Source organism: Cyprinodon tularosa, unplaced genomic scaffold, assembly GCF_016077235.1.
Source record: "Cyprinodon tularosa strain WSP-4 unplaced genomic scaffold, ASM1607723v1 ctg719, whole genome shotgun sequence".
In the NCBI taxonomy this organism is placed as follows: Eukaryota; Metazoa; Chordata; class Actinopteri; order Cyprinodontiformes; family Cyprinodontidae; genus Cyprinodon; species Cyprinodon tularosa.
The window spans coordinates 195,996-217,500 of record NW_024039473.1 but is presented as its reverse complement, the minus strand read 5'-3'; the positions used below and the strand labels follow the sequence as shown (position 1 = coordinate 217,500).

The 21,505-nt window shown below is 44.4% G+C and overlaps 1 protein-coding gene across 2 annotated transcripts in view; it reads right to left on the bottom strand.

Annotated features, from left to right (window-relative positions):
- The window catches only part of ldlrad2 (low density lipoprotein receptor class A domain containing 2), a 37,036-nt gene extending 18,028 nt beyond the window's left edge, over window positions 1–19,008 (bottom strand). Inside the window, exons 1-3 of one of the 2 annotated variants that reach the window (XM_038269060.1) lie at window positions 18,884–19,008; window positions 2,824–2,966; window positions 2,481–2,703 (exon numbers count right to left, since the gene is read on the bottom strand). In XM_038269060.1, the coding sequence (XP_038124988.1) occupies window positions 2,481–2,703; window positions 2,824–2,966; window positions 18,884–18,959 (442 nt within the window). In that variant the 5' untranslated portion in view covers window positions 18,960–19,008. Of the gene's footprint in view, window positions 1–2,480; window positions 2,967–18,883 lie in introns of both variants that reach the window. The other variant, XM_038269059.1, reaches the window with a different exon arrangement.
- Between the last annotated feature and the right edge of the window lie 2,497 nt (window positions 19,009–21,505).

The window sequence follows — 21,505 nt, the reverse complement described above, 5'->3', positions numbered from 1 at the left end:
ATCCATCCATCATCCTTCCATCCATCCATCCATCCATCCATCATTTGATCCATCCATCCATCATCCATCCATCATCCTTCCATCCATCCATCCATCCATCCATCCATCCATCCATCCATCATCCATCCATCCATCCATCATCCATCCATCCATCATCCATCCATCCATCATCCATCCATCCATCCATCCATCCATCATCCATCCATCCATCCATCATCCATCCATCTCCCTTTCTCCATATAGGTTGTCATTAGATCGTTCACGCTCTCCATAGTTCTCCTGTGGCGCGAGCACAGGGCGACTGTTGCGCGCCTTTAGCGAGCATTCAATTCAATTCAGTTTATTTATATAGCGCCAAATTCACAACACATGTCATCTCAAGGCACGTTACAGTTCAACCAGATCATACAGTCAAATTGATACAAAGTTTTCTATCTAAGGAAAACCAGTTGATTGCATTGACTCATTGACTCAAATACAATCCCTCACACTAAGCATGCTTGTAGCGACAGTGGAGAGGAAAAACTCCCTTTTAACAGGAAGAAACCTCCAGCAGAACCAGGCTCAGTGTGAGCGGCTATCTGCCGAGGCCGACTGGGGTTCAAGCATGCGCGTTTCCTGTCGCTTGCGCTGTGACTCGTGCCGTCTGCGCTGTGCGGAGATGCAGGGGAAACCGTATCTGATGGGGAAACGCAGCTCGACGTAACACCAGTATTTCAGTCTGGAAAACGCTGTTTTGCTGCTGGAGTCCTCCTGACTCTCCATCTCTCTGTGTGTGCTGTACGTTAACACCCGCCAGCAGAAACACCCACCTACCCAACTGACAGACGGAATCTCACCATACATCAGCCAATCTCATCCTCCTCTCTCTCATGACAAGGCGACACGAGTCCTATCATGAAAAAAGGTTCATTGTGCGACCTGAGTAAAGCGCAGTAACGGGGTGTCTGCAATGGTAACTGCGTTATAGTTACAGTCAAAGTAATTAGTTAGATTACTCGTTACTAAAACAAGGTAACGGCGTTAGTAACGCCGTTACTTTGAACGCCGTTAGTCCCATCAATGCTAATCACATCATTTTTCACAAATTAAACCAGAAGCTTTGCCAGAGTTATTGTAGATAACAGAAACATCCAATATCTGGCCATCAAAAATCTGAAATTTCAAGATTGATTTTAGAAGTAAGCATTCTCCACATCAAAAAGTTATAATTTTGCAAGAGATAAAGCACAATTTAGAATAAGCATAGTTATTTATGAGACCAAAACTTCTGACATTTTAAAGTCAGAAATTTCCAAGGAAAAATATCAGACATGTATTTAAAAAAAAAAATCAGATTTAGCTAATATTTGGAAGAAAAAAAAAAAAGGTTGAAATAATAAATTTATGGGATGTACATCTGGAACCTTTTTGATGTTTAAGTGGCAGGAAGCGTCTCTTTTCTTTCTGTAGGTTAGGATTTAAATGAACTTTGTAAAGTGGGAAAGGATGATTTTGGGTTGAGAAATTCCCCTTATTTCAGATTTGAAATCTAAACAGTGAATTGAAATGTAATGGATAGTTTAGATTATCTGCTGGCTGAGAGGGAACACTAGGCTCATTTAAATATATTTCCAAAGGAATATAAAACATTTAGCTTTCCTCCTCCTTCTCTTTTATAAATCCAAAAATAGCCCCCCTCAGCTGTCGTGTTGGTATTGTTTTCTTTTGCAAATGTGACGTAAGATACAGTACAGTTTCTATGAGTTTAGCAGCGTAGATTCTAATGAATATTCGCAGCTAAATCAAATTATTTTCCTGTTTTTGCACACTGAGATCAAGAACAAATTTCTGGCTCCTTACAATCTATTTAACAAGCTTAACCTTTGATTGCAGCAACCATGCGTCATTACCACCATAGTGAACCACTGTCTACCTGCTTATCTTTACCTACTGGTTTTGGATATGATGTTGACTGTTGAGGCTCCTGGCATATAAATGACTAATGTTCGCAAAAGCTATAGTACTGATTTTAGAGATAGAACTGTGAATAAAACTATATTTTAATTCAATTCAATTATTTTTATTTCTATAGCGCCAATTCACAACCCGTCATCTCAAGGCACTTACAGTTTACCAGATCATCCAGTCAGATTGATTCAAAGATTTCTATCTAAAACCAGCTGATTGCATCGACTCTTGGATTAAAGGCAATCCCTCACATTAAGCATGCTTTTAGCGACAGTGGAGAGGAAAAACTCGCTTTGAACAGGAAGAAACCTCCAGCAGAACCAGGCTCAGTGTGAGCGGCTATCTGCCGAGGCCGACTGGGGTTCAATTTAGGGCTTTCTACATACCACCAACAATGTCCTAAATTAAGCTTTTTAACGTACATGCAGAAAATGGACAAAACTATGCAACCTTTATAGTTTTCATTGCTTTTGGGATCTTTTTTAAGACTTAGGTTAAGCTTGTATTCAAAAGGTGTCTGTGTTTCCTACCCAGTCTCAAAGAGGTGAAGTCTCCAACAAAATCAACCCTGGGCTGGGTTCCCCGTGTCACCAGCCTCAGGGTCAAATATTGTCCTGTAGACAGCACTGGCTTGGGAGGAGTCTTCCCACAAAGAGGAGGCCCAAGAGGTGGCGAGCGCATGTCTCTGCCATCATAGAACTGAAGATAGGATCCGGCGAAACAAGGATCGTCTGGGCTTGAACTAGAGGTGGGCTGGAGTTTCAAGTTGAGAGAGGCGGAGCCATGTGAGGACTCTTGGATGAGAGGGGCGGGGTTTAGTGGAGCAACTCTGAGTAAGCTGTAGACCAGGAAGAAACGAAAGTAGAATTGGACCTTTTCTTTAGGCGAGCTGGCCAGCATGGTGAGGTGACAGTCGGTCCCTGTGGTCACAAAGTAGTGCTTCTTGGATTCCTGGTGTGAATTGATGATCATTCCATCTCTTTGGATTGTTTGGCCACAGATATCCACCAGATTCACTAACAACAACAAAAAAATCACTGAATTATTCAGCTGCACAGAAAAACATGGAATGGAAACTTGACCACATTTTTAATGGGGAATTTAAAGATAACATCTTTACTTCTTAATCATTTCTATTGCATTTTGTTAGAAAATTAACATGCATTTTAAAAATAATAGAGTTTCACCTCTTTAAGCCAAGTTTCTTCCTTTATTTACATTTATGACCTCACAGGATTAAATGGTAATGTTTCACTGTTCAGCATCTGAAGCTTTATGGATTAACCTCTAAAACCACAACCAAAAAACCCCGGAGCCGTGGAGGTAGAGACCAGTTACCAAAAAACCCCAGAGCCATGGAGGTAGAGACCAGTTACCAAAAAACCCCGGAGCCGTGGAGGTAGAGACCAGTTACCAAAAAACCCCGGAGCCGTGGAGGTAGAGACCAGTTACCAAAAAACCCCGGAGCCGTGGAGGTAGAGACCAGTTACCAAAAAACCCCGAGCCGTGGATGTAGAGACCAGTTACCAAACAACCCCGAGCCGTGGAGGTAGAGACCAGTTACCAAAAAACCCCGGAGCCGTGGAGGTAGAGACCAGTTACCAAAAAACCCCGAGCCGTGGAGGTAGAGACCAGTTACCAAAAAACCCCGGAGCCGTGGAGGTAGAGACCAGTTACCAAAAAACCCCGAGCCGTGGATGTAGAGACCAGTTACCAAACAACCCCGAGCCGTGGAGGTAGAGACCAGTTACCAAAAAACCCCGGAGCCGTGGAGGTAGAGACCAGTTACCAAAAAACCCCAGAGCCGTGGAGGTAGAGACCAGTTACCAAAAAACCCCGAGCCGTGGATGTAGAGACCAGTTACCAAAAAACCCCAGAGCCATGGAGGTAGAGACCAGTTACCAAAAAACCCCGGAGCCGTGGAGGTAGAGACCAGTTACCAAAAAACCCCGGAGCCGTGGACGTAGAGACCAGTTACCAAAAAACCCCGAGCCGTGGAGGTAGAGACCAGTTACCAAAAAACCCGAGCCGTGGAGGTAGAGACCAGTTACCAAAAAACCCCGGAGCCGTGGAGGTAGAGACCAGTTACCAAAAAACCCCAGAGCCGTGGAGGTAGAGACCAGTTACCAAAAAACCCCGGAGCCGTGGAGGTAGAGACCAGTTACCAAAAAACCCCGGAGCTGTGGAGGTAGAGAGCAGTTACCAAAAAACCCCGGAGCCATGGAGGTAGAGACCAGTTACCAAAAAACCCCGGAGCCGTGGAGGTAGAGACCAGTTACCAAAAAACCCCGGAGCCATGGAGGTAGAGAGCAGTTACCAAAAAACCCCGGAGCCATGGAGGTAGAGACCATTTACCAAAAAACCCCGGAGCCGTGGAGGTAGAGACCAGTTACCAAAAAACCCGAGCCGTGGAGGTAGAGACCAGTTACCAAAAAACCCCGGAGCCGTGGAGGTAGAGACCAGTTACCAAAAAACCCCGGAGCCGTGGAGGTAGAGACCAGTTACCAAAAAACCCAGAGCCGTGGATGTAGAGACCAGTTACCAAAAAACCCGGAGCCGTGGAGGTAGAGACCAGTTACCAAAAAACCCCAGAGCCGTGGAGGTAGAGACCAGTTACCAAAAAACCCCGAGCCGTGGAGGTAGAGACCAGTTACCAAAAAACCCAGAGCCGTGGATGTAGAGACCAGTTACCAAAAAACCCCAGAGCCGTGGAGGTAGAGACCAGTTACCAAAAAACCCCGGAGCCGTGGAGGTAGAGACCAGTTACCAAAAAACCCCGGAGCCGTGGAGGTAGAGAGCAGTTACCAAAAAACCCCGGAACCATGGAGGTAGAGACCAGTTACCAAAAAACCCCGGAGCCGTGGAGGTAGAGACCAGTTACCAAAAAACCCCGGAGCCATGGAGGTAGAGACCAGTTACCAAAAAAGCCCGGAGCCGTGGAGGTAGAGACCAGTTACCAAAAAACCCCGAGCCGTGGACGTAGAGACCAGTTACCAAAAAACCCCGAGCCGTGGAGGTAGAGACCAGTTACCAAAAAACCCCGGAGCCGTGGAGGTAGAGACCAGTTACCAAAAAACCCCGGAGCCGTGGAGGTAGAGACCAGTTACCAAAAAACCCCGGTGCCGTGGAGGCAGAGACCAGTTACCAAAAAACCCCGAGCCGTGGATGTAGAGACCAGTTACCAAAAAACCCCGAGCCGTGGATGTAGAGACCAGTTACCAAAAAACCCCGAGCCGTGGAGGTAGAGACCAGTTACCAAAAACCCCAGAGCCGTGGAGGTAGAGACCAGTTACCAAAAAACCCCAGAGCCGTGGAGATAGAGACCAGTTACCAAAAAAAACCCAGAGCCGTGGAGGTAGAGACCAGTTACCAAAAAACCCCAGAGCCGTGGAGATAGAGACCAGTTACCAAAAAACCCAGAGCCGTGGAGGTAGAGACCAGTTACCAAAAAACCCCAGAGCCGTGGAGGTAGAGACCAGTTACCAAAAAACCCCAGAGCCGTGGAGGTAGAGACCAGTTACCAAAAACCCCGGAGCCGTGGAGATAGAGACCAGTTACCAAAAAACCCAGAGCCGTGAAGGTAGAGACCAGTTACCAAAAAACCCCAGAGCCGTGGAGGTAGAGACCAGTTACCAAAAAACCCCAGAGCCGTGGAGGTAGAGACCAGTTACCAAAAACCCCAGAGCCGTGGAGGTAGAGACCAGTTACCAAAAACCCCAGAGCCGTGGAGGTAGAGACCAGTTACCAAAAAACCCAGAGCCGTGAAGGTAGAGACCAGTTACCAAAAAACCCCAGAGCCGTGGAGGTAGAGACCAGTTACCAAAAAACCCCAGAGCCGTGGAGGTAGAGACCAGTTACCAAAAAATCCAGAGCCGTGGAGGTAGAGACCAGTTACCAAAAAAACCCCAGAGCCGTGGAGGTAGAGACCAGTTACCAAAAAACCCCAGAGCCATGGAGATAGAGACCAGTTACCAAAAAACCCACAGCCGTGGAGGTAGAGACCAGTTACCAAAAAACCCCAGAGCCGTGGAGGTAGAGACCAGTTACCAAAAAACCCCGAGCCGTGGAGGTAGAGACCAGTTACCAAAAAACCCCGGAGCCGTGGAGGTAGAGACCAGTTACCAAAAAACCCCGGAGCCGTGGAGATAGAGACCAGTTACCAAAAAACCCCGGAGCCGTGGATGTAGAGACCAGTTACCAAAAAACCCAGAGCCGTGGATGTAGAGACCAGTTACCAAAAAACCCCGGAGCCGTGGAGGTAGAGACCAGTTACCAAAAAACCCAGAGCCGTGGATGTAGAGACCAGTTACCAAAAAACCCCGGAGCCGTGGAGGTAGAGACCAGTTACCAAAAAACCCAGAGCCGTGGATGTAGAGATCAGTTACCAAAAAACCCCGGAGCCGTGGAGGTAGAGACCAGTTACCAAAAAACCCCGAGCCGTGGAGGTAGAGACCAGTTACCAAAAAACCCCGGAGCCGTGGAGGTAGAGACCAGTTACCAAAAAACCCCGGAGCCGTGGAGGTAGAGACCAGTTACCAAAAAACCCCGAGCCGTGGAGGTAGAGACCAGTTACCAAAAAACCCCAGAGCCGTGGAGGTAGAGACCAGTTACCAAAAAACCCCAGAGCCGTGGAGGTAGAGACCAGTTACCAAAAAATCCAGAGCCGTGGAGGTAGAGACCAGTTACCAAAAAACCCCAGAGCCGTGGAGGTAGAGACCAGTTACCAAAAAACCCCAGAGCCGTGGAGATAGAGACCAGTTACCAAAAAACCCAGAGCCGTGGAGGTAGAGACCAGTTACCAAAAAACCCCAGAGCCGTGGAGGTAGAGACCAGTTACCAAAAAACCCCAGAGCCGTGGAGGTAGAGACCAGTTACCAAAAACCCCGGAGCCGTGGAGATAGAGACCAGTTACCAAAAAACCCCGGAGCCGTGGAGGTAGAGACCAGTTACCAAAAAACCCCGAGCCATGGAGATAGAGACCAGTTACCAAAAAACCCCAGAGCCTTGGAGGTAGAGACCAATTACCAAAAAAACCCCAGAGCCGTTGAGGTAGAGACCAGTTACCAAAAAACCCCAGAGCCTTGGAGGTAGAGACCAGTTACCAAAAAACCCCAGAGCCGTGGAGATAGAGACCAGTTACCAAAAAACCCCAGAGCCGTGGAGGTAGAGACCAGTTACCAAAAAACCCCAGAGCCATGGAGGTAGAGACCAGTTACCAAAAAACCCAGAGCCGTGGAGGTAGAGACCAGTTACCAAAAAACCCCGGAGCCGTGGAGGTAGAGACCAGTTACCAAAAAACCCAGAGCCGTGGATGTAGAGACCAGTTACCAAAAAACCCCGGAGCCGTGGAGGTAGAGACCAGTTACCAAAAAAACCCCAGAGCCTTGGAGGTAGAGACCAGTTACCAAAAAAAACCCAGAGCCGTTGAGGTAGAGACCAGTTACCAAAAAACCCCAGAGCCTTGGAGGTAGAGACCAGTTACCAAAAAACCCCAGAGCCGTGGAGATAGAGACCAGTTACCAAAAAACCCCAGAGCCGTGGAGGTAGAGACCAGTTACCAAAAAACCCCAGAGCCGTGGAGGTAGAGACCAGTTACCAAAAAACCCAGAGCCGTGGAGGTAGAGACCAGTTACCAAAAAACCCCGGAGCCGTGGAGGTAGAGACCAGTTACCAAAAAACCCCGAGCCGTGGATGTAGAGACCAGTTACCAAAAAAACCCCGGAGCCGTGGAGGTAGAGACCAGTTACCAAAAAACCCGAGCCGTGGATGTAGAGACCAGTTACCAAAAAACCCCGGAGCCGTGGAGGTAGAGACCAGTTACCAAAAAATCCAGAGCCGTGGAGATAGAGACCAGTTACCAAAAACCCCAGAGCCGTGGAGATAGAGACCAGTTACCAAAAAACCCCAGAGCCGTGGAGATAGAGACCAGTTACCAAAAAACCCCAGAGCCGTGGAGATAGAGACCAGTTACCAAAAAACCCCGGAGCCGTGGAGGTAGAGACCAGTTACCAAAAAACCCCGGAGCCGTGGAGGTAGAGACCAGTTACCAAAAAACCCCGAGCCGTGGAGGTAGAGACCAGTTACCAAAAAACCCCGAGCCGTGGATGTAGAGACCAGTTACCAAAAAACCCCGGAGCCGTGGAGGTAGAGACCAGTTACCAAAAAACCCTAGCCGTGGAGGTAGAGACCAGTTACCAAAAAACCCCGGAGCCATGGAGGTAGAGACCAGTTACCAAAAAACCCCGAGCCATGGAGATAGAGACCAGTTACCAAAAAACCCCAGAGCCTTGGAGGTAGAGACCAGTTACCAAAAAAAACCCAGAGCCGTTGAGGTAGAGACCAGTTACCAAAAAACCCCAGAGCCTTGGAGGTAGAGACCAGTTACCAAAAATGCCCAGAGCCGTGGAGATAGAGACCAGTTACCAAAAAACCCCAGAGCCGTGGAGGTAGAGACCAGTTACCAAAAAACCCCAGAGCCATGGAGGTAGAGATTAGTTACCAAAAAACCCAGAGCCGTGGAGGTAGAGACCAGTTACCAAAAAACCCCGGAGCCGTGGAGGTAGAGACCAGTTACCAAAAAAACCCGAGCCGTGGATGTAGAGACCAGTTACCAAAAAACCCGTGAGCCGTGGAGGTAGAGACCAGTTACCAAAAAACCCCGAGCCGTGGATGTAGAGACCAGTTACCAAAAAACCCCAGAGCCGTGGAGGTAGAGACCAGTTACCAAAAAATCCAGAGCCGTGGAGATAGAGACCAGTTACCAAAAACCCCGGAGCCGTGGAGATAGAGACCAGTTACCAAAAAACCCCGGAGCCGTGGAGGTAGAGACTAGTTACCAAAAAACCCCGAGCCGTGGAGGTAGAGACCAGTTACCAAAAAACCCCAGAGCCGTGGATGTAGAGACCAGTTACCAAAAAACCTCGGAGCCGTGGAGGTAGAGACCAGTTACCAAAAAAACCCGGAGCCGTGGAGGTAGAGACCAGTTACCAAAAAACCCCGGAGCCATGGAGGTAGAGACCAGTTACCAAAAAACCCCGGAGCCATGGAAGTATAGACCAGTTACCAAAAAACCTACCAAAAACCCCAGAGCCGTGGAGGTAGAGACCAGTTACCAAAAACCCCAGAGCCGTGGAGGTAGAGACCAGTTAACAAAAAACCCCAGAGCCGTGGAGGTAGAGACCAGTTACCAAAAAACCCAGAGCCGTGGAGATAGAGACCAGTTACCAAAAAACCCCAGAGCCGTGGAGATAGAGACCAGTTACCAAAAAACCCAGAGCCGTGGAGGTAGAGACCAGTTACCAAAAACCCCAGAGCCGTGGAGATAGAGACCAGTTACCAAAAAACCCCAGAGCCGTGGAGATAGAGACCAGTTACCAAAAAACCCCGGAGCCGTGGAGGTAGAGACCAGTTACCAAAAAAACCCGGAGCCGTGGAGATAGAGACCAGTTACCAAAAAACCCCGGAGCCGTGGAGGTAGAGACCAGTTACCAAAAACCCCGGAGCCGTGGAGATAGAGACCAGTTACCAAAAACCCCAGAGCCGTGGAGATAGAGACCAGTTACCAAAAACCCCAGAGCCGTGGAGATAGAGACCAGTTACCAAAAAACCCAGAGCCGTGGAGATAGAGACCAGTTACCAAAAAACCCCGGAGCCGTGGAGGTAGAGACCAGTTACCAAAAAACCCCGGAGCCGTGGAGGTAGAGACCAGTTACCAAAAAACCCAGAGCCGTGGAGGTAGAGACCAGTTACCAAAAAACCCACCTCACATTCGTGCTGAACATCTCACTGAAACCTTAACAATGTGTGACGTGAAAAAAAAGGAGGAACCAACTCAATTTCAACATAAATTCATGCAAAACACCTGCATGAAGTCAATATTAGTAAATGTTGTACTTTGGATAATCTAATTTTTGTTCATTCTTATTAAGCCTGGCAACTTGTTATAAAATCTGACCCTAACCCTAATCCTTTTCAGATTTTTTGTAAGAAAAAATATTTTTATGAAAAAACAGACTTAGAAACTGTAAACTCTTTTAGGTTAATGAATGCAGCTGAATGCTAATAGTAGAGAAAAGATGAGAAGCAGCTGGTTGCTCCTCTATGAGGTAGACCAGAAGAGAAGGGTGGTGAGATTCAGCTTCTACATCCCAGTTTCAACAATCTACTGGCTCAGGGCCACAGGCCAAATAATGACCAAATTTATGACCAGTACAGGGTTTATTGGCTCTGTTTCCCTTGGCAACAACTAAATCTTTCTGGACTAACCTCTAGGAATGTCCAAAAGCCTGGGAGCCCCTGTTGATGGGAAATAGCTAAATACAAACCATCAAATCTAACCTGGTTGACTCACTGCAGTGGATGATGTCACTGGAGCATTATTGAGTGGAAAAGGGCAGCAGTATAAGTTAGTACAAGCTTTCTTCTCACATTAGTGACGCATTTAACATTCAAATGCTCTGCTATGCCATAAACACAGACTAGTGTAGAGCTCTTACAGTAGGGATGGTTGTGGATGTTACCAGGCGAGCGATTTATTTCTGTTATTTCTGTTTAGACAAGCAAAACAAAAATGGTGTCTCATCGTGTAAACCGATCGAAAGTTTGGTTGTAAAGTGGCAATAACATCCGCGGGAGGAATTACATCCAACACCTGCGCAACATGGCATAAAGGTTTTTGATGCTTCCAGACAGAAGCTAAAGTTATGACCAGCATGGAAGGAAACTCTGGTGGGAAGTAGCTAGTTTTATATCACTGGTTCCTAGTAAATCAGATGCCATTTCTGGAAATAAACCAGTTTCCTTCCTCTCTTTGGGGTATTAGACATGCTACCAAGTTGCTTCACAGTTCAGGGAGTGAGAGAAAGGTGACGCTCGTTTATTTAAATCAGAGGGAGATGAGTTTTTTCCCCGAAATTGTACAGTAATACTTTTTCATTAAACGGATGCGTCCTCCGTTAGATTTAGATGAAAGTGAAGAGAGACGGGTAGCCTGGCTGGCTTAGAGGCTAGCAGCTCCCATTCACTGCCTTCTGTTTTCACTGAGGCAGGCAGAGATAGAACGTCCTAAGAAGTTAGACGAATGTCACCGTTACCAAGTTCATTGTTTCAGAGAATCGATAAGTGTCGTGATCTGGCCTGTTTGCTCTCCCTTAATTAGTAATCCCTTTCACCTGTCGTTTTCCCTCCCTGCCTCATTATAATTTATTCCTCTCACCTGTTTCCTCTGGTTTATATTCAGTTCAGCCTGAGCATTCAGTGCCAGATCATTGCTTGTCTTTTTGTTAGTCTGTCTGTTCACTTTGATTTGATGGTTCATGTCCTGGATCCTAGCTGCCAGTGGAAAGAGGGTTTTAGTTTGTCTCGTCTCCTGATCGTCCACTGTTCCTCCCCCGGGGAGTCCTCTGGGTTTTTGGCTCATTATGGGGGGAGGTTCAGCTTTTATCAAAGTAAGCCTGGCTCCAGGGAGGAGACCAGTTTAAAGTCCTGCTTCAAGTTCCGGTTCCACGTCCTGTCTCGGCTACCCTCTTCCACTGAGCCTGCCTGTCTGCACCTGATCCTGTCTGCTCCTGTGCGTGACCACCTGGTCATGCTTCTGGTCCCAGTCAGACTCTGAACCCTCCTGGAAGCCTGTGGATGCCTGGAAGCCTGGATCCTGCCTGATCTGGATCCTGCCTGTTTCTGCCTGTTCCTGTCTGTTCTGGATCCCTGACCAGGATCAGCTTCCAGCATGACCTCTGGGACTGCAGCACTGGGGACACTCGTGGTCTGGACTGTTAAACCAGGTAAGTTACCAACAAAGATAATCTTCTATCAGTTGATCGTGGTCACTTACCTGTGTTTCCTCCCTAGAGTGTCTGAGATTGGGCGGTGCCCCGCCCCCCCGCTTGCAGTGTCCGCGAGCCGCAGCTCCGCTTTTGTTTGGTTTGTTTATTTCATAAACATTTTGAACTTTCCTACTGACTGCCTCTCCTTGAATACTGGGTCCATCTGTCCTCGGTTCATGACAATAAGAGAATCGATAAGAGAATCGATAAGAGAATCGATAAGGAATCGAATACTTTCACAGAATCGATAAGGGAATCAGAATCGTGAAAATCTTATAAATAACCAAAACCTGCACCTCTGTAGGATTGCTGATGTTCTACAGTATGGTTCACCTTGCGCAGCCTGGCAGAAGTTATTTAGGCATCCAGGTGTGACATAACTGAATAAAAAAAGCCCTACTTGATGAAGTACCTGCCCCATGTTCATTACTTTTATGCTAATCCGTACTTGCATGCCGTTCAATTGCAGTTTTCCCTTAACTGCTTACGTCCACATCGCATTGACAAAGTGTTCAGAAGCCATGGAATGAGTCTCGACTACTTTTCGTTTCAAATTCACGCTCTTTTGTCTGCTCAGAGTTAAACCAGGTCTTGCATTTTGGCATGATGCTAAATTTCTGTCAATGTATAACTTAGCTGCACTCTGATCCTTGTTTGCTTTTTTAACCAATGAAAAGCAGATATTAATCATCTGTTGGACCAGATAGTCGCTGCATTTTTTTTAACATTCTATGATTGGATATTGAGCTGCAGCCCAGCAAAAATAGAAAAAAAAATCTCATACCCCATAAAGGAGGACAAATAGGCGGCCGGCTGGATGCTGCGCTGGACACCGGACTGTGCAATGAAAGCAGCCATGTTGTGAGTCCTCTAACTCTTTTGTTCTAGCTGGCCTGCACTGGAACCGGATATCCTGTGGGCAACAGTGGCATCTGATGGGAGTTTGCCCTGCAACCTGAAGCCTTTCAGTGTCATTGTGTGCTTGGGCAAGTCACTTCACCTTTTCGGCTTTTTTATTTGTTTTTATTAACTTGTGCTTATCTTCATCAGTGTTTAATGTTTGCATAGTTATTATATAGAAAACGCGGTCGTTTGTGGTTATTTTATGCAGTGAAAGATTTGTTGCTCAGGTCAGCTCCATCCTCCTTTTGGTTAACATTTGAGTGAACATAGACAATTTCTGTGGTTGGTGATTAATAACTCTGCTAATAGCCATAGTCTAAATCACTAAAAAGATGAAGGCAACTGGATTTTAAAAGAAAAGTCGCTCATATTCAGAATCCAAACGTCTGAAAGTTCTTTAAATCTGAAATGATTCCATCCTGTTCAATAAATGATCAGTGTTTTTAATTCAGAGTAATTTTCATGTGAATGTGCTTTACTGGAGGCATCCATGTTTGTCAAAGAACACTACTGCCACCTACTGGTTAGTGACGTCACGGTGCGGTATCGGCTGTTGATCAAGTCCCAGTGCTGTATCTGGTGTTTGTCACAACGCGCTATTATCCAAGTCATCTTGAAAACATTCTTCTTCCAAATGTTGGCTACATATTACGGGTTTTTTCTCTGGCCAGAAGTTCGATGGCAAATCCTCCCTCTTCAAGTTGGCGATCCAACGACCAACCCGTCCGTGGAGGATCAGGAATCAGAAAGGTGGAATAACTCTTTTTTTCACTTTTACCCGATGTATTCCAGCATCCAGCTGCCATGCACGTGGGCATTGTCAGTTTCACTATAGCTCTGGTGAATTTCAATGGTGAAGTCCTCTGGAAATCTTCAATAATTGTTGTTGATTGCAGATGTGTCTAGTAGTTCCCATTGATTTAGCTTGGAAAGCGGGGAGAATGGCGCTAGGCTTACCGCACCGTGACATCACTGCTGGAAGATGGCAGGAGGGAGGGGCTACTATATTTGGGCAAAAATGGCCGCTCCCAGACTCAGTGATCACAATGAAAAATATAATTTTTTTACTGATTAAAACTTAATTTATCAAATCACCGCATTAGTTTTAGGTATAAATAATGATCCAATGATTATTCGGACTTTTCCTTTAAACAGCCAGTCCAGGAGTCCAGCATTTAAGTAAAAGGCTATGAACCCTGGTGAGTAAGCAAACTACACTTATAATCATTCAACTAATAATCATTAAGTGGCTTTACCCTCTATTTGAATGATCGATTAATTAACTATAAATTCCTGTTCTAGTTATTAGAATTCATAATCTTCTGGTAAAATTGCACACAACTTTTTTCCCAGACCTGACACCGATCTTATTATCGCAGTGAAAAAGGTTTGACACCATAATGATGGACAACAGAGACAATCCAATCCCAGGTAGAGTAGAAAAAGGGACAGTGAGAGAAATGTAAGAGAGGCGTTTTACTATGTTTCTGCAAAACCCTCGCCAACAGGAAGATTCACGTACGATTATAAACAACATTTGAAAAAAGCTTTTACCTCTGGAATTAGCTATTTTAAATGTTATACAGAAGGGTCACATGAGGTGGGGAAAGTAGTCACTGTTTTGTACTGTTTGCTTAACAAATGTATGACCAGAGAGAAATAATTCATAATCATGGTAACTACCAGAGATGGGAAGTAACAAAGTACAAATACTTCGTTACTGTACTCAAGTAGATTTTTCTGATATTTTTACTTTACTACTTATTTTTATGGCGACTTTTTACTTCTACTCCTTACATTTTTACACAAATATCTGTACTTTCTACTCCTTACATTTTAAAAATTGTCTCGTTACTTTAGTTTTGAATCATTTCAATGGAGTTACCGTTATTATTTTTCCCGTCATCAATACCAAATTCAATCTAATTGGATGGGAATCTACGTTGCATTTGACGCACCACTACAAGATGAATCGACAGATTCGGCGGTATTCATTGGCGGCAAATCATTGCAGCTTGGTGGCGGTGGCGTTAGCATAGTAGCATGGACGACGAGATGATTGAAAATGAACACAACGGAGATCTAGTCCTATTGGCAGACATCCATTTAAAATGTAGGCAACGGCATGAAAAAAGTGGTTTCTACTTTTACTTTTATACTTTAAGTAAATTTACAAGCCTGTACTTTGTTACTTTTACTTGAGTAAAGAAGTTTAATCAGTACTTCCACTTTTACCAGAGTATTTTTTAACACAAGTATCTGTACTTTTACTCAAGTACGGAAAGTGAGTACTTTTGCCATCAACAGAAAGCATGCCAGTCAAGCCATTAAATAGCATGAAAAAATGAAGGCAGTGTGCAAAACCTTTTTCCTGTAGCACAATTCAAAACTCTACTCAGGTTTTATTCAAGAATGGAGGTGCGTTTCAAAACCATATTCTTTGGTATGGAATGGTTAGTGCACTGGTTTAAAAAATAGGAAATGGAAATATTCAAACAGAAAGCTAAGGTTTTATAGAGGGAACGAAAAGCAGGATGAACACATCCGACCTGCTTCAGGCGGTCCGGCGAGTGCTGCAAGAACATGGGTTCAGAACAGCTCTCCTCCTGAGGAGAAGGCCTGATGAATATACGAGGCAACAGCATGGGAAGGTGACCAGCCCGCTGGCTAAGCAGCCCATACAAGCTGGGAGACCGTTGCCTGGGTAACCGCACTGGTATGCTTTGTGTCATTTGCTGGAAGTCTCACCATTGCTTGAAATAAAATGTATTTCCTCTGTGGTTTTATTGTATTTATTCTAGTTTGAACTGTTGATTTTCATTTACTAAAGCAAAAAGCATTGTGATTTCTGCTGTAGCCATCCCAGCAGGGGCATTTAAAAACCTTTTAGTTGGAAATTTACCAAGAATAAGCTGAAGATAATTGTTTTTATTCATTTTTAATCAGTCACATACAGATGTGTTAAGTAAAAAAGTACAAATACTTTGTTCCCTTAAGTAGAAATTTTGGCTATCTATACTTTACTGGAGTTATTCTTTTAAACAACTTTTTCACTTCTACTCCTTACATTTAAAAAATAGACTAATTAGTTTTATTTAATTTAAGCTCATTTTCATTATAGCCTGTTGGTATTTAAAAATGAAAACCATCAAAAATCATTAGTTACATCCAGACAATTCATTTTTTTGTGGTTGGACTCAGTGCTGAAAAGTTAAATGTGACTCTGTTACCATTAGTTCTAAAACTAAGAAAATAAAGTCTAAGGAAGTTTTCATCCAGAACTGTAGAAAAATGTCCCTTTAATAAGGTAGAGCAGAAAAGCTTCTGGCCTTAATATTTTTCCTGCTTTACTTTTACTTTTTTTATTTTAAATAGTTTTAAAAATGGTAGTGTTACACTTTTACTGGAGTTAAAAGCTTAAGTTGATCCTCTAACTTCTACACAAGGGTTTTAAACTGTAGTATTTATACCACTGGAGTAATAAACATTAATACTTCTGACACCTCTGGTCACATAATAATAATAAATAATTAGAGAACTCCGGAGTCATAATGGCAGCACTGCCTTTATCCTGCTAATTCAGAGTAATTGGTTTTCTGCCAATGATAGGATGAATATTTAAAGGTATCGTGGAAGATTTTTGCAAAAAAAAAAAAAAAAATTCAAGACCTGCCCTTTCAACTTAAAACAAATAAAACGCACATGAACAACCCTCTACCCGCTCCCAAGAGGGAATGCCTCGTGAACGCTCTGTTTAAAAGCTGCTGTTCTCAAAGCTCATCCAAGTTTACTGTGTCCAAACGTCCGCTCTAACCCCTAAATCCCTTCATTGCTATATACACTCACCGGCCACTTTATTAGGTACACCTGTCCAACTGCTCGCAGCCAATCACATGGCGGCAACTCAGTGCATTTAGGCATGTAGACATGGTCAAGACAATCTCCTGCAGTTCAAAGCGAGCATCAGTATGGGGAAGAAAGGTGATTTGAGTGACTTTGAACGTGGCATGATTGTTGGTGCCAGAAGGGCTGGTCTGAGTATTTCAGAAACTGCTGATCTACTGGGATTTTCACGCACAACCATCTCTAGGGTTTACAGAGAATGGTCCGAAAAAGAAAAAACATCCAGTGAGCGGCAGTTCTGTGGGCGGAAATGCCTTGTTGATGCCAGAGGTCAGAGGAGAATGGCCAGACTGGTTGGAGCTGATAGAAGGGCAACAGTGACTCAAATAACCACCCGTTACAACCAAGGTGGGCAGAAGAGCATCTCTGAACGCACAGTACGTGGAACTTTGAGGCAGATGGGCTACAGCAGCAGAAGACCACACCGGGTGCCACTCCTTTCAGCTAAGAACAGGAAACTGAGGCTACAATTTGCACAAGCTCATGGAAATTGGACAATAGAAGATTGGAAAAACGTTGCCTGGTCTGATGAGTCTGGATTTCTGCTGCGACATTCGGATGGTAGGGTCAGAATTTGGCGTCTACAACATGAAAGCATGGATCCATCCTGCCTTGTATCAACGGTTCAGGCTGGCGGTGGTGGTGTCATGGTGTGGGGAATATTTTCTTGGCACTCTTTGGGCCCCTTGGTACCAATTGAGCATCGTTGCAACGCCACAGCCTACCTGAGTATTGTTGCTGACCATGTCCATCCCTTTATGACCACAATGTACCCAACTTCTGATGGCTACTTTCAGCAGGATAATGCGCCATGTCATAAAGCTGGAATCATCTCAGACTGGTTTCTTGAACATGACAATGAGTTCACTGTACTCAAATGGCCTCCACAGTCACCAGATCTCAATCCAATAGAGCATCTTTGGGATGTGGTGGAACGGGAGATTCGCATCATGGATGTGCAGCTGACAAATCTGCGGCAACTGTGTGATGCCATCATGTCAATATGGACCAAACTCCCTGAGGAATGCTTCCAGCACCTTGTTGAATCTATGCCACCAAGAATTGAGGCAGTTCTGAAGGCAAAAGGGGGTCCAACCCGTTACTAGCATGGGGTACCTAATAAAGTGGCCGGTGAGTGTAGAGCAGGGAATATCTCAGTTAACTGACCGTTCAGACAGATGATCACTTCCCCATTGCTCAAATGCGCTGTGCCTGCGCCATCTTTGCTATTATTCAACGCTGTCGGTCAATGACAGCCTATGGCGACAGTAAATCCCATGATACTTTGTGAGGAGAGCTCTGTGCAAAGCATTCTGGGATATATCTGCCTCCTCTGAGGCCTTCCTTTTCTTCTCATAAACTTTGTAGACACTTTTTCTCTCCCAACCTTCGGCCATTTTTAAAGAACGGCAGTGAGAAAGGTGAGCTTCAATGACTGTCTGAAACCGTAGCTCACCACAGATATACGCCTGAAAGAGCGCAGGAAAAGATGGCCAACGGGACGAGTACGTAGGACGGCCTTACGTAAACATATCACCAGAATGACAGTTAGGAAGACCTCTTATTGAGATGATCCACCTGGAAAAAGATTATCCTCTATACCTTTAACACCCGCAGACATGGCTGCAGCAGGTTTATCCCTGGGTTTGAGGCACATCTCTAGGCTAAAACTGCTGTTGGCACTGAAGGGGTGGACGCAGGCGTGACAGAGAGACAAGTTATAACAGTAATAGATGCTTGGCTCTCTATAGGAACCTCAGCTTTGCGTTTTCACAAACAGCATTTCTGGAAAAACAAAACCACAAAAATAAAAAATAAAATGAAAGATGTAACTAAAGGTACTTGTAAATATCCTAAAACAGTTAAACAGTTTTATCTTTGCATGACTGGGTCTGAGTGCGGCCATAGAGAGAAGGCAGATTGGGAAAAGGAGGGAAATCACAGTAATCAGGCAGTAAGAGGAGAAATGTGTAAATTGAGACGCTTATTAATGAACCAAACTGTATTGAATATCTTTTTTCTTACAGCATATCCACTTGATGTCAGCTTTTCAATCTGCTTTCTAACCTTAAAAGTATCCAAACTAGCAAATGACTGACAAACGAAGGAATCGACCAAAGAGAGATTTCAAAAAAATATAATTTACCTCCATCATGAATGAAAAAAACAAAACAGGGAAAACAAACAGTATTCTCTCTGCTGTCTGCAACAACAACTCTCCTTGCATGGAAGTTGGAATCTCTCATCTAGTTTTTTGTTTCTCTCCAGTGATCCAAGTTCCCGGTGTGTTTGCAAAGTCTTACCCGATTCCATGGCTGAACAACGAAGAGAGTTGGAGCAGAGCAGGAGGAGCAGCAGGTCCCACTTCGGATCCATCATTCAGGCTTCACAGGAGAGAAGAGGAGACAGGAGGAAGGGAGAGGAGGCAATAGAAGGGAGAAGAGGAGAGGAAGGGAGAGGAGACAGGAGGAGGGGAGAGTAAAGGGGGGGGGATAGAGGCACTGAGAAGCAATAGGAGGATCACAGCCTGTCAATCACAGTTGAAGCCATTTGGACCCGTTTCCTCCCTTATAGTAAAAGGATCTTTTCCAAGTTGAATTATTATTTTGCATTTTAAGGAAAAAACGCTCAAACCTACGGAAGAGGATTAGGGCCACTGAAAAAAAAAAAGTTAACTGATTTTTTTTTTAATTTTATTTCAGTATAGTATGAGAAAAAAGTCAGAATTCTGACTTCTTTTCCCATATTAAACTGAAATAACATTTAAAAATCAGTTAACTTTTTTTTTTTTCAGTGGCCCTAATCCTCTTCCGTACAAACCAAATAACGTGTGACTGATAAAAATGGTTGGCAGATTTTATTAAGACATTTTATTTCTCTTTTCTTAATGACAGAAAATTTTACTGATTTAGAGAAAAAGAAGGGGAATAAAATGAAAATTGTTCTTAAATAATTCAATTCAATTCAGTTTATTTATATAGCGCCAAATTCACAACACATGTCATCTCAAGGCACTTTACAGTTCAACCAGATCATACAGTCAAATTGATACAAAGTTTTCTATCTAAGGAAAACCAGTTGATTGCATTGACTCATTGACTCAAATACAATCCCCCACACTAAGCATGCTTGTAGCGACAGTGGAGAGGAAAAACTCCCTTTTAACAGGAAGAAACCTCCAGCAGAACCAGGCTCAGTGTGAGCGGCCATCTGCCGAGGCCGACTGGGGTTCAAGGAGACAGAAGCAGAGATACAAAAAGCAGCTGTAAAAGGCGGCCCCGTCCAGGAAACACACAGCCAGGCAGACGAGCTCCGAGCCAGCTCCCATGCCAGAGGACGAAGAGAGCACATCCACTCAGTCAAGGTCAGAGAAACAGGACCACACCTGAAGACAGGCCGATCTCCAACATCTATTAACAAGGGTGTTGATAGAAGCAGCACAGCTGATGTTTTTTTCCAGGATGACGTCACAGCCAAACAGGAACAGACGAGGCAAAGCTACTCTGAGGAAAAGCAGAGAGAGCAGAAGGTTAGAGATTGAACTAACAGATTCTGCAGAATAGGAGAACAGAGAAAGAATGAAGCAGAATGATGAAATGGGGGTCCCTATGTCCTCCAGCAGTCTAAGCCTATAGCAGCAGAACTATAGAGATAGCTCAGGATAACCTGAGCCACTCTAACTATAAGCTTTATCAAAAAGGAAAGTTTTAAGCCTAGCCTTAAAAGTAGACAGGGTGTCTGCCTCACGGACTAAAACTGGTAGTTGGTTCCACAGGAGAGGAGCCTGAGAACTAAAAGATCTGCCTCCCATTCTACTTTTAGAAATTCTAGGAACCACTAGTAAACCTGCAGATTGAGAGCGAAGTGCTCTGTTAGGAACATCAGGAACAATCAGATCTCTGATATCAGATGGAGCTTGGCCATTTAAGGCTTTATATGTGAGAAGGAGGATTTTAAATTCTATTCTGGATTTAACAGGAAGCCAATGAAGAGAAGCCAGGATAGGAGAGATATGATCTCTCTTTTTCATTTTCATCAGAACTCTGGCTGCAGCATTTTGGATCAGCTGAAGGCTTTTAACTACAGTTTGTGGACTTCCTGATAGTAAAGAATTACAATAGTCCAGCCTTGAAGTAACAAATGCATGGACTAGTTTCTCAGCATCACCCCTGGACAGGAGATTTCTAATTTTTGCAATGTTCCTCAGATGAAAGAAGGAAATTCTAGAAACCTCTTTGATATGGGATTTAAATGACAGGTCCTGATCAAAAATAACACCAACATTTTTTACTTTATTATCTGAAATCAGTTTAATCCCATCCAAATGAAGTGACTGACTAATCAGCTTCTTTTTCAGAGACTCTGGTCCAAAGACTATAACTTCTGTTTTGTCTGCATTCAGAAGCAGAAAGTTAAGAGTCATCCAGGTTTTTATGTCTTCAAGACATGCCTGTAATCTATGTAATGGGTTAGCTTCATCTGGATTTATAGACAGATATAGCTGGGTATCATCAGCATAACAGTGGAAATTAATCCCATGCTGTCTAATAACTCTACCGATTGGGAGCATGTATAAAGTAAAGAGAATTGGTCCTAGCACTGATCCCTGTGGTACTCCACAGGTAACCTTTGAGCGTGTTGAAGATCTATCATTAACATGAACAAACTGAATTCGATCAGATAGATAAGATTTAAACCAGTCTAGTGCTGTTCCTTTAATTCCAACAAAATATTCAAGTCTTTCTAAAAGAATATTCTGATCAACTGGATCAAATGCAGCACTGAGATCCAACAGGACGAGCACAGATACAAGTCCATTATCTGAGGCCATGAGAATATCATTAGTGACTTTCACCAGAGCTGTTTCAGTGCTATGATGAGCTCTAAAGCCAGACTGAAACTCTTCAAAAAGTTCATTATGGTGG